Genomic DNA, 13,432 nt, shown 5'->3' with positions numbered 1-13,432 from the left:
GTATAGTGAGAGGATGCCAAAAGTTTTTAAAGGAACTGGATTGGCAGTTTGCCCTAAATGAATGTTACACATCTTCATTACCTTTCACTCATCATTGAATCAACAATAGTCACTGCATAGTAAAATTTGATTGGTAGCAATGGGTATGCCTATGATCTTTTAACATTGTGAGTATATTTTAGACATTCCTCTGTTAATTTTAACATCCACAAAATGTGGTGACACTGTACTTTGCTTTTTACCAAGTGGGTTACACCTGATGATGCAGCTTTAGGTAATAAAATTGGTTGTGTTTCAATAAACAACAATTTTACCAGCTATTAGTGGAATTCTTTCTAACACCACACTTGGTTCCAGTACACTGATAGTCACTGGTGTTGCAGTGGAAGAGTTCTGACAAGAGCAACGCTAGTACAATCTTATCGGTGGATAGTGGTAAAAGTGTAGGACAGTGCACAACAGAGGTTCCAGTTAAGTAAAGGCTCATAACTGGTCAGAGACAGCATGGCTGCTACAGATGATGCTCCATCTGACAGACTTCAGACATGGCCAGCGTAATCCAGGAGTAATGGTGAGCAGTGCACTGACTGATTGGCCATGGCTGTGGCTGGTGTTGGACTCAGTGTGGAGAATTCAGGCAAGGCACTAAGAGAACACTCAGAAGCAGCTCAGAGTGTATGAAAGCGGTAGTGAAAAAGGAGCTCTGATTGTGGAATCAGCAGGATGTGGTCAGCATTTGGCCTGGGGTGACTCACAATTTGAACTGGTTCAGAGCAGCCATGCTGTGTCATTTATAGCCATCCGACAGACTTCATGATGAGTGAATATGTGACCTGCAGAGGAAGAAACGGTGCCCACAGTAGCTGCACTAATTGTGGTGACTCTCATGCCACTAGTGGTGAAGTTGACACCAAGTGTTACCATGGCAACTGAGGGGGAGAGAGTTGACAGAAACTTGGTGTTTCAGAGAGGTGGGAGCCCATAGTATGTGGGGGTGGATCCCAGATGGATATAATAGTCACTAATAAATGTGAAATAACCTTAAGTTTCACCAATGCCGATCACTGAACTATTTGGTTAAAACTTCAACCTACTCCAGATAACAAGACCTAATGTCATCCAGTATTACTGAAGATGTGTGGCAATATGAACAGGTTACTAACATCACAATGTGTGTCATACAGTAATAGTTGTGTGCCCAAGTGACCAGTCATACTAGACATGGGGATTCTTGCAAAGATAGTTAATATTTGTCATATGGCTAATGTTTGCGACACTTGTCATGCCTGATACAACTGTCCACTTTTGTATGTGATCTAGCTATATCTCATTGACATTACTCAAAACTAGTATTACACACTGAGTGTAAACTTGGATTTTCAGACAATTTATCTAATTTACCATAAGTGTTCCACACCATTTCTGCTTCTCCCTCCATTTATTTTGTTGTCCATTCAATCACTGTCTTCAACTGCCATAAATACAAAAAATCATCATCCGCTATGTGGACGACATATGGGTATTTGGAGCAGGCATCAACAATAAGTAACCACATGGACCCCAAAAACGGGCCCGAAATTCGATATGAATGTGATCCCAGGGCCAGCGAGGCACAGGCCAGGGTGCAAACGACTGAGGGGGGCTTGCCTGGTGACGTGCACACACAGTGCACCCACGGACCAGGCGGTCAATATCACCATCGATGCCAGGCCAATACATGTGCCGGCTTGCAAAAACTTTCATACAGGACATACCCCAGTGACTGCGGTGTAACAAACTGAGCACCCAAAGCCAAAAATCCGGAGGAATCACCACCCTATGGGCATCTGTCTTCATGGCCAACAGAAGGAAGTCATCAACCATGGAGAGCCTGTGGGACAGGTGGCACCAGGGGCTGAAATTGGACTGCATGCAACGAGTAACATAGGAGAGCCACCCGTGGACCACATAGCGGAGAACCTGCTGCAAATAGGGTCATGGCAGGTAGCCGTGGCAATGTGAGCAGCCATAAGAGGCAGACTGTTCAGCGCATCCCAGCGGGTGGAATCAATGTGAAAGTAAAGGACTTCCTATTGGTCAAAGGCAGGATCGGGGCCAGCTGGGAGATGGGATAAAGTGTCCACACTAATACACTTGTCACATATTGGCTGTACCTGCTATTAAAGATGAAAGGAAAACAATAAAGCTTTGGTACTTAAACTAATATTGGATTCTCAACTTATAATTAAAACAATTTATTATTAAAGATGAAAGAAAAACAATAAAGCTTTGGTACTGAAACTAATATTGGATTCTCAACTTATAATTAAAACAATTTACCCTTCATTGACTGCTATCAGTCTAAGATTAAAGATAAATGAGAAATAAAAGTTAGAAAGGCTTTTTTTTTTTAATGAAAGCGAAGAAGATTTTTTAAGTGACAGTGGAAATGCTTAATATGCATTAGGTAATCATAATTGCATTAAATAATCCAAAGAGTTCTTCACTACATTACGATCATCTGGTTTAAAAAGGAAGAACAAATTGGCAAGGTGTGATTAGGACTCACACCCTGAGGGATTACGTACAAACTTAATTTCAAATTTGAAGTTGGATAACAAATGACAAAAGACATATTTTTATGTGATATAATTAGAAATGAAACAATGGAAAATCAAGGATAGGATACAACAATATTATTAAAAGGATAGTTGCTACTCATCATATAGCAAAGACGCTGAGTCACAGATAGATTCAACAAAAGGCTGTCAGAAAGTGAGCTTTCGGCCAACTAGGCCTTTGTCAGAAATAGACAACAGCACACACACACACACACACACACACACACACACACACACACACACACACACACAAACTCACTTGCTCACAAAAATGCAATTCACACACATTGCGTGTGAGATTAAAACTATTCTGATTAACAATATTCTGGTTGTCCATTATAATTATCCGGGCTGTTATGCCATGGTCGGTTGATGAATTCTGTGGTGATTCCTAACGTTTCATCTCCGACTGTGGGAGACATCTTCAAGGGGGTCCGTAGCTCGATGGAAGGTCCAACACACCCACTGGCTCACTCAGTCAGTAGCGAGCCAGTGGGTGTGTTGGACCTTCCATCGAGCTACAGACCCCCTTGAAGATGTCTCCCGCAGTCGGAGACGAAACATTGGGAATCACCAAAGAATTCATCAACCGACCACGGCATAACAGCCCGGATAATTATAATGGACATGATATTTCCGGCCGTGAAAGTCTACATTTTAATATTCTGGTTGGCATTCACACTTCTGGAGAATTGTTTGGAGGATACCATATTCTCCATTGACTTTAGAAAATATTTATTTCATAATTGAAATTTTGGCCATTCCTGAGAACAAGGATTTTGAAAAGTCAGTCAGATAGACAGACAGAGATATGGACAACAAAGTGATCCAACAACAATTCTGTTTTTACAGAATGAGGAATGGAACATTAAAACATATATAAAACAAAATCACTTGAAATTCAAAGACATATTCTGATAGGATTATAAATATTACAAAGCAAAATGTATGGCTGACTTGGCTCATAGCTTAATCTCTGTGAGGCAGTGATAAATTTTACCAAACAAAAGAAAGTAATTTTTGCTTGAAGGAAATATTATTGATAAGAGGTTATGCAGATAGTTTTTGCTACAGCTAATTATTTAATATCAATGAGAAAAAGGTATTACTTGTAATATTATTTTGTGTTTAATTTTGAATGGGTATAGTTAGAATAGATTTTTCAATAAGAAACTATTACAAGTCTCTGATGTATAGCTTGTGCTTGTGCTAAGTTTAAAAACATTTAAGTACCTTTTCACAGCAAAAGAAATCTAGGTATGCCTTTGGAAGAATTTATAATTTCTTTTAATAACTACATTTATGTAAAAAGAGAGGGTCCTATGCTTACTGTCACCACTTTAAATGTATTTGCTAATACATATAAGCTATCAATTTAGAACTAAAGGATCTCTGTGAGAATATAGTAAGTCAGATGCTTGTACCTATACTAATGACTTTAAAACCAGTATTCTGGTACAAATGCAACAGTGATTGATTCCACTACAGGGTAATGCTAACAGACACATAAGTGTCGACCAGATACTGACAATCAGACTAATCATATTTGCATATGCAGTCGCACAGTGAAAAGGCCACACTTGTATTTTCTCTGTATTCTGCAGCTCCATTATAAAACACATATCGTGATTTTAATTCAGTGTCATCTTTGTTTTTCTCATCTTACATCTGATAAGTCTACTGTATCCCATTTCATGTCATTGAACTCCTCTTCCAAGCTTATTAACCTACATTCAGTTCCTAAGTTTCTGCTATTTGTTGATCCTAAATAAAAGTTGTAGATCCAGTTGGACTTCCAAGAATCTTATTATTGTTTATTCAGCTATTTCACTAGATAGATCACTGTAGAATATGTGCTGTCAAGTAGACAGCCACATAGAAAAGACACTAACTTACTCAACTTTTGGAGAAAGTTCTCTCATGCACTTCAGTGCAATTTGAAAAGTATAGATCTAGAGCTAACAAACATTTTTATTTATTGTTATATGTATTTCATGAATCAAAACATTTAATTCATTATTATGATCATGTCATTAACAGTCAACATAAAAGTTTTCTGGGTGTGGTACCGCGTCATAATGTATAAAACTACTGCTGCTGGAGAAAAACCAACGTTTCAGCCATGGTTGCAGTGGCCTTCTTCTAGGTCTATTTTCTCCAGCAGCAGTAGTTTTATACATTATGACATGGTACCACACCCGGAAAACTTTTATGTCGACTGACTCTGGCCGCGGAAGCTTATGCAATTATATGTCATTAACAGTCACTTAAAGCAGAGATTAAAAATACATATTAACAATCAATAAATAGTAAAATGTAAACTTTTGTGGTCAGAAAAGTCACACTTATTATATTATTCTGAGCACTACACCAAGAATTTCCTAATGAAATGCAACATTTCCTTTCCATCTGTGGAGAACATGTTCAAGGGATGTTGCAGGTTTTTTGAAGATCCAGTGCATACCCTAGCACTACTGACTGAAGTAAAATTCCAGTTCCATGTGCTTCCATGCAGAGGCATGACACCACATGTTCTGAACACTCAAGCACAACTGGCCACTGTCACTTTTCTGATATCCGCTGTTGCTATCATCCCATGGTGGACACACCTCTTTCAGCATCAGAATCCAGTTATCATTCAGTGTCACAACCTCCTGCATCCAACTAAAATTATTGGGGTGTTTAGTAACCTCTATGGTCTCTCTGTATAGCATTTTATGGTATCCAGATGTAGCTGCCAGTACTTGAGTTTTATCAAAATTAATCTGATGATCATTTAGCTGCAAAGCATATTCTGAAACAGCTTATCTGTCTGTCTTTCCCATTCTGCAGTTGCCATTGTGTTCTTCTAGTCATATTTGGGCATTCTTGTAGTAGAACTGTTACATGGTTGATAAAGAAAAGTACTCAAGTAAGCAGAGAAGGCAGAAGAGTTTGTTCACTGCAGTTGTGCTACCACCAAGTCCTTATGGGCTACTGAAAGTTCATAAAGAAAACATTCCACTGTGATGTATGGTAAGCTCCATTTGTTTGCCCACCTGTTCAGTGCCAAATTCTATGACAGCTCTATTACAACTGCACATGGGCCAGTCAGACTCTATATCAATAATTCGGCACATTTTATCAGTAAATTAAATGGCATAGTGGTCCAGTCATAAGAAATGTTAGCTAGTTTTGATGTGATATTGGTGTCTACCATGATTCAACTTAATGAAGTGCTGGAACAGTGAATAGGATTTTTCCTGCTGATGTTGCAGAACTATTTAAATACTGTATTATGACTATGTACTTCAAATAGAATAATGAGTTCTACAAACAGACAGATCGTATCATTGTGAGGAACCCCTTAAGGCAGGAGATAGAAAATTTTTACGTGGGGAAATCTGAAGAACAGGCATTAGAAACTGCATAGATGGAAGTTTACATTTTCTTGATGTGCTAGTCATCAAGAAAGGTGGTAGCTGAGGCCAAACAGTATACTGAAAATCCACTTACAAGGCCCGTTACCTACATCAGGTTTCAAATTATCACCCACAACAAAAGCAAAGTGTTATAAGTTGGATGGAGCAAGAAACATCTGTGAACCAGAGCTGCTTGATGTGGAGCCGAAATATCTCACTAATACATTGATCGTTGTTGTTGTTGTTGTTGTTGTGGTCTTCATTCCAGAGACTGGTCTGATGCAGCTCTCCATGATACTCTATCCTGTGCAAGTCTCTTCATCTCCAAATAACTATTGCAACCTACATCCTTCTGAACCTGCTTAGTATATTCATCTCTTGGCCTGCCTCTATGGTTTTTACCCTCCATGCTTCCCTCCAATACTAAATTGGTGATTCCTTGATGCTTCAGAACATGTCCTACCAACCGATCCCTTCTTCTAGTCAAGTTGCGCCACAAATTCCCCTTCTCCACAATTCTAGTCAGTACCTTTCATTACTTACATGATCTACCCCACATTCTTCTGTAGCACCACAGTGCAAAAGCTTCTATTCTCTTCTCGTCTAAACTATTTATTGTTCAAATTTCACTTCCATACATGGCTACACTCCATTCAAATAGTTTCAGAAAAAAACTTCCTGACACTTAAATCTGTACTCGATGTTAACAAATTTCTCTGCAGAAATGCTTTCCTTGGAATAGCCAGTTTACGTTTTATATCCTCTCTACTTCAACCATCATCAGTTACTTTGCTGCCCAAATAGCAAAACTCATCTACTACTTTATTTGTTTCCTTTACTGCTTGCTCGATACACAGATTGAATAACATTGATGATAGGCTACAATCCTGTCTTACTCCCTTCTCAACCATTGCTTCCCTCGTACCCCTCGACTCTTATAACTGCCATCTGGTTTCAGTACAAATTGTAAATAGCTTTTCGCTTCCTGTATTTTACCCCTGCCGCCTTCAGAATTTTAAAGAGAGTATTCCAGTCAACATTGTCAAAAGCTTTCTCTAAGTCTACAAATGCTGGAAATGTAGGTTTGCCTTTGCTTAACCTATCTTCTAAGATAAGTCGTACGGTCAGTATTACCTCGCATGTTCCAACATTTCAACAGAATCCAAACTGAACTTCCCCAAGGTCAGCTTCTGCCAGTATTTCCATTCATCTGTAAAAAATCGGTGTTAGTATTTTGCAACCGTGACTTATTAAACTGATAGTTTGGTAATTTTCACACCTGTCAACACCTGCTTTTTTTGGGATTGGAATTATTATATTCTTCTTGAAGTCTGAGGGTATTTCTTCTGTCTCACACATCTTGCTCACCAGATGGAAGAGTTTTGTCATGGCTGGCTCTCCCAAGGCTATCAGTAATTCTAGTGGAATGTTGTCTACTCCTGGGGCCTTGTTTTGACGTAGATCTTTCAGTGATCTGTCTCAAACTCTCCCTGCAAGATCATATCTCCCATTTCATCTTCATTTACCTCATCTTCCATCTCCATAATATTCCCCTCATGTACATCATCCTTGTATAGACCCTCTATATACTCCTTCCACCTTTCTGCTTTACTCTCTTTGCTTAGAACTGGTTTTCCATTTGAGCTCTTGATATTCATACAGGCCAAAGGTCTCTTAATTTTCCTATAGGCAGTATCTATATTACCCCTAGTGATCTATGCTTCTACATCTTTCCATTTTTCCTCTAGCCATTTCTGCTTAGCCAATTTGCACTTTCTGTCAGTCTCATTTTATTTCTTTTCACCTGCTTCATTTAGTGCACTTTTTATTTTCTCCTTTCATCAATTAAATTCAATATCTCTTCTGTTACCCAAGGATTTCTACTAGCTCCTGTCTTTTTACCTACTTGATCCTCTGCTGCCTTCACTATTTTATCTCTCAGAGCTACCCATTCTTCTTCTACTGTATTTCTTTCCAGTATTCTTGTCAGTCACTGCCCAATGCTCTCTCTGAAACTCTACAACCTCTGTTTCTTTCAGGTTATCCAGGTCTCATCTCCTTAAATTCCTGCTTTTCTGCAGGTTCTTCAGTTTTAATCTATAGTCCATAACCAATAAATTGTGGTCAGAGTCCACTTCTGCCCCTGGAAATGTCTTACAATTTAAAACCTGGTTCCTAAATCTCTGTCTTACCATTATATAAACTATCTGAAACCTTCCAGTGTCTCCAGACCTCTTCCACATATACAACCTTCTTTCATGATTTGTTGATCAAGAAAGGATAAATATCCACTGAGAGAGAGTGAGAGAGACAGAGAGAGACAAGCATTAAAACAGATATGAAAAGATCATAATGATGTACAGGAATCTGGGAAATCAAAGGTTTTCTTGCATTTCATTAAATACCTTTCTGACTGCATATGAAAAATCTTGATGAAAGAGAATATCATTGCAATCTATAAACTCACCCAGAAGATACAGGACACCTAAATTTGACCAAGGATTGTCGCAGACTGCTGGGAAAAGCAGGAATTTTAAAGATTCCATGTAATTCTAAAGACTTATACATTGATACTATTAAAAGAACAGCTGAAAAATGAGTAGAACACAAGGTTAACTGTGCAAGAAGGGAAACAGACAGATCAGCTGTTGTTGTAGAACATGCTTTAGAGCCAGGAAACCATATGGTTCATTCTGATGAGAATCAAGTACAGGCAGCCACAAGTGGATACCATGAAAAGCTATAGAGAGAGGCCGTAGAGATTGCTAAACACCCCAATAGATTTAATCAAAAGGAAGAGGGTGTGAAGCTGAATGATATCCACATTCCAGTGATGAAGAAGATGTTTACCAGACTTTCACCACAGCGTGATAGCAATAGCAGATGACAGCAGCCAACAATGGCCAGTTGTATTTGAGTAATCAAAATAAACAAGGGAGAGTCCAGGGTAGAATAACAACAAAATGATGGAATGAATAGTTTGTACTCACCATGTAGAGGAGGTGTTGAATCCCTAAGCACTTAAGCTTTTGGCTAAAAGGAAATAAAAACCACACACCTTCACACGAGCACAATTCACACATACATGGCCGATGTCTCCAGGTCATAGTGGCTTTTTCTGAATGATGAAGACTGTTTTCATTAGTGGTGAATTGCTACATAAGATGATTCTATAATACATCACTGAATGTAATAAGTCAAAACAGGCAGATTTTGAGACATTGATGCCCCTGATTTTGGAGATTATCCAGAGAGCAAATGTTCCTGAGTTAATCCATTTCAAGTATTTGGTGTTTCCTCCAGTTAAGCCTGTTCTTTATGTAGACACCTAAGTATTTCAAACAGTATACCCTCTGCATCCCTTGCCTCTTGTTTGTAATAACAGTCTCCTGTGGGCTTTCACAATGAATGCAACTGATTTTGATGAGGTTTATTATTAGAAAATTACTGGGGACCGCTTCAGAACATCTGCAAGTAATTGGATGACATTAAACTCTTAGTCAGTGGATGTTTTATTGCACATCATTCTCTTGTTCAGTGCAGCAGTTGCTAATGCCAAGTAATACTGAATTTTATTGACAGTAATTGTAAATAAATCTAAAAGCAGTCTTTTGGATACAAAAAGGGAACAAATATCATATAATTTATATTTAATCTGAGTGTAAGAAATGCTTCTTGGCTTTATTGTAGAAGGTTTTAATTGTGTTTAGTTCATATCAAGTTTTTCTGACTCCACAGGTTGAAGGCACATTCAAACTGTACTCACCACCAGTATTATTAGGCTATGAAAGGGAATCTCAACTCTCACAGCTGGCAAGTTTGTCACTTTCTGGAGATAGTCAGCTGTTGCAGCCACAGAATGATGCAACATTTCTCACTCTTTTCATCACAGTGCAACCTCCTCTTAACCCACCAGAATTACTGAAGGTATTCCAAGCATTCAGTTTGTATCTATATTTTATATGTTAATTTTGTAATATAGAGACTTAGTCATAATAGAGATCATAACTTCCATTTTTAAATATACAAAAATGTACCCAAAAGAAACCAAACTGATTTTTGGTGAACAGAGCTTCTGTACCACTACATTTTGCTGCTAGGAGTACATAGAGTGAACATTCCAAAGCCAGTAAGCTGAGTTCCATCACTGAAGAAGGTTAGGACTAGTTTTGGCAGAGCTTGAAGTAACAGTGGTTTTATGTGATTATCTTTTTTACAATGGCTGATTTCATGAACAGCATGCAGGTGCGAAATTCTGATGTTTGCTCAAAAAAAGTGGAACTCTTGAAGTGTTAAAAACAGTGTACTAGGATGATTCCATGGGGAAAACTCAATTGTTTGAGCGGTTTTCCTGTTTCAAAAATGGTGAAATGTGAGTTGATGACAAACCTTGTTCTGGTTGCCCTTCCATGACCTAAACACATGAAAATGTCGAAAACATTTGTGCACTCGTCAACAGACATTGATGATGCACCATTGTAGAAATTGTGGAGCTGTTGGGAATGACTTAGAGCAACAGAAGATTTGGGAATAAAAAGGGTGACTGACAAATTTTTGCCATGACTGCTGACTGATGAGCGAAAATAAGGTCATGTGGAAGCACGCTGTGCTTTGAAAAACAAGTCCTGCAATGATCCAAACTTTTTTTTCAAGAATTATCACAGGTGTGGAACTTGGTGCTATGCTTACAATCCTGAATCAAAGCACTAGTCAAGCCAGTGGAAGACTTCAAGTTTGCCTCACCCCAAAAAAGCTCATAAGGTGAAATGAAACATTAAAATAATGCTGCTTTTTTCCCCCCCTAAATGATAGGAGTCACACATTCAGAGTTTTTTCTGTGGGGACAGACAGTTAATCAAGCTTTTTGCTTGGAAATTTTGAAATGATTGTGCAACAGGTGTGCAGCAGAAGTGGCCTGATTTGTGGCAGTTGGATGTCTGGTTTTTCCATCATGACAATGCCCTTACTCACACAGCCCTTCTTGACCAAAAATGGTGTGACCCCTGTTTCTCACACCCCATACTCACATGATCTTGCCCCTTCCAACTTCTTTCTGTTTTCTGGAATGAAAAGGGACATAAAAGGAAAGCATTTTTCTGATGTTGATGCTGATGACATACAGGAAAAAACTACCGAGGTGCTGTCAAGCATCACAAAAGATAAATTCACCTTCACTTACCAATTCAGTTGCTATCCTCGCATTTCAAATAACTCCTTTCAAGTTATTAATGTTGAAGAACTCTCAAAGCCTTAACACATGTGGGTCCATATGGTAGAGTATGATACAAAATGCATACAGCATGTTATCGTATAGAATAAAAGCTTTATTTTGTTCAAATAGTGCACAACAAGAAAGCACATCTGCTTGATCTGAAACCATAGAGAGCACCCCCCCCCCATCCCCCTCATCCCCCATCCATAGTGTGGAACAATGGGGAAAGGTGATCTCCATGGGCCGATTGTTGTGGAATGTCAGTTGTTGGGAGAATTTCGACAACGTTCACTTGTGGGGAGTTGTCCTGATGGTCCTCAATTGGAGTGGCAAAGGGGTATGATGTTCAGGGGGTGGTGATTGTTAGGAAACCATTGGTGGATAGCCATGATACGATGGCTCCCACGTCCACGTCATTGAGCAGTTTGCAGGAACGTGTGAGTTGCTGGTTAATGAAACCATTCCCAGTGTTGCATTCAGGATGTTGACCTTTGATGACGAGGAACTTGTCAAGCAGTTTGATGCTAAGGTCATCAGGTTGGATGTATTTGACATCAAGTTATATTATGAAATCGTTGATGGCCATGGTGTGTGTGTGGCCAAGTCACGGTGTGATGGTAGAGGCTGATATGTCAGTGTCGGTGGACGTGTCACCCTGAAGAATCCATGCAGGTTTTAGATGGCTGATAGATACTGTGCTGGGTGTTCCAGTCAGTAATATTTTGAATGTGCCATGTTTTAGAGCCTTGTGTGGACCTGTGTAAGGAGGCTGTAAATCCGGCAGGATTGTATCATAATCAAGCACAACATGATTGCAGACCACTAGTACCTTATGATTGAATACTTTAGGAGTGCTGTGTTATTTTAGAGGCTGTATCTTGAGTTTTGTAATGTGTTCTTTTACCCCGGTGAGGAGAGCAGGAAGTTTGCTGGTTTATTCTAGTGGCATCTGTAGCACAAATTGAGCAGGAAGGGCGAGCAGCTTGACATAGAGAACTTTAGTGACAGAGGCATGAAGGTCATTTTTGTGGGTGGTGCATATGCCTAATAGCACCCTTGGTGCAGCTTCTGTCCAGAGACCACCGAGGCACATAAGGAAGGCTTTTAGTACTTGATGCCATTGTTCCACAATACTGTAGCTTTGAGGGTGGTAAGTGGTCATTCAGTGGTGATGAGTGCCACAGAAGAGTGATGATGAGTGCCACAGAAGTTACATAATTTACTGAACAGGGCAGTTTCAAATTGTCAGTCTTGATTTATGATTATGGACACTGGACACCTGTACTGGGAAATCCAAGCTTCTATGAAGGCTCTGGTGGTTGGCACTGCTGACATATCTTGGAGAGACCGCTTTGTGTGGTTGATGAATGAAAGGATGTATTGGTAACCCTCAGATTCTTGGAGGGTCCCGCCATGCCTTGAAAATGCCTTATCATTATCATAAACTGTCTGAAGGGTGGTTGTGCCTGGCATCCCACTTTGCTTTCTTGAAGAGGTATGCACATGCATGTCAACTCCATGAAATCTTTCTTGACATTCGGCCATACAAAATGAACTATAATGAGGCACTTCAAAGGTTGAACATTGGGATGTAACAAAAATGGTTGAGGTATGAAGGAATGCATTTGTTTCGTGACACATTCTACTGCATCTGTCTCATTGTTCCCTGTATAGGATGATGTTCAAGTTTCAGGGTAGTAGTTGTGTCATTGAGGAAGTCTTAGAGCTGTTTGTTGTGCTGTTCAGCATCCACAAATTTATCATAGCTGATTTGTGTGTGGAGAGGATATTGATCTGTGAGAGGTAATTAATGATGCCATTGTCCATGCCTTTAATCTGATGCATGTTGGTTGTAAACCGTGTGATGTAATCTATGTGGCAGAAATGTCTAGTGCATAGGTTTTTTGATGGGTTATGGATTGAGCCCTATGGTGGTCGGTGATCTTGTTGATGACTGCACTGTCCTTGAAATGACAGATTGCCTCATAGACTGCAAGAAATTCACAGTGGTAGGCAGACCACTTACTTTTGGAAAGAGTCCGTTTTCACAAAAAAATCAGAGTGGTTGCTGTACACCTCCCACTTCAAGTCGCTTGTGCCAGATATTAATGGTTAACCATTCGAGTGCCAACACCATGAAAAATATATAACTTAAAAATTTTTCACACTGAAGACAGATGCCCCTGCAAGGTAGTGGGTAAAGTCCCTGATATTCCATA

General features: G+C 39.4%; 1 protein-coding gene across 1 annotated transcript in view; it reads left to right on the top strand.

The window, feature by feature from the left end:
- The window catches only part of LOC126251758 (coiled-coil and C2 domain-containing protein 2A), a 606,935-nt gene that overhangs the window by 479,164 nt on the left and 114,339 nt on the right, over positions 1-13,432 (top strand). The window contains exon 20 of the mRNA XM_049952374.1: positions 9,740-9,928. Within this exon, the coding sequence (XP_049808331.1) occupies positions 9,740-9,928 (189 nt within the window). The remainder of the gene's footprint in view (positions 1-9,739; positions 9,929-13,432) is intronic.

The sequence above is a fragment of the Schistocerca nitens genome, chromosome 4 (assembly GCF_023898315.1).
Source record: "Schistocerca nitens isolate TAMUIC-IGC-003100 chromosome 4, iqSchNite1.1, whole genome shotgun sequence".
Classification (NCBI taxonomy): domain Eukaryota; kingdom Metazoa; phylum Arthropoda; class Insecta; order Orthoptera; family Acrididae; genus Schistocerca; species Schistocerca nitens.
Note: the sequence above shows the minus strand (reverse complement) of the source record. Positions and strands in the feature narration are given on the sequence as shown.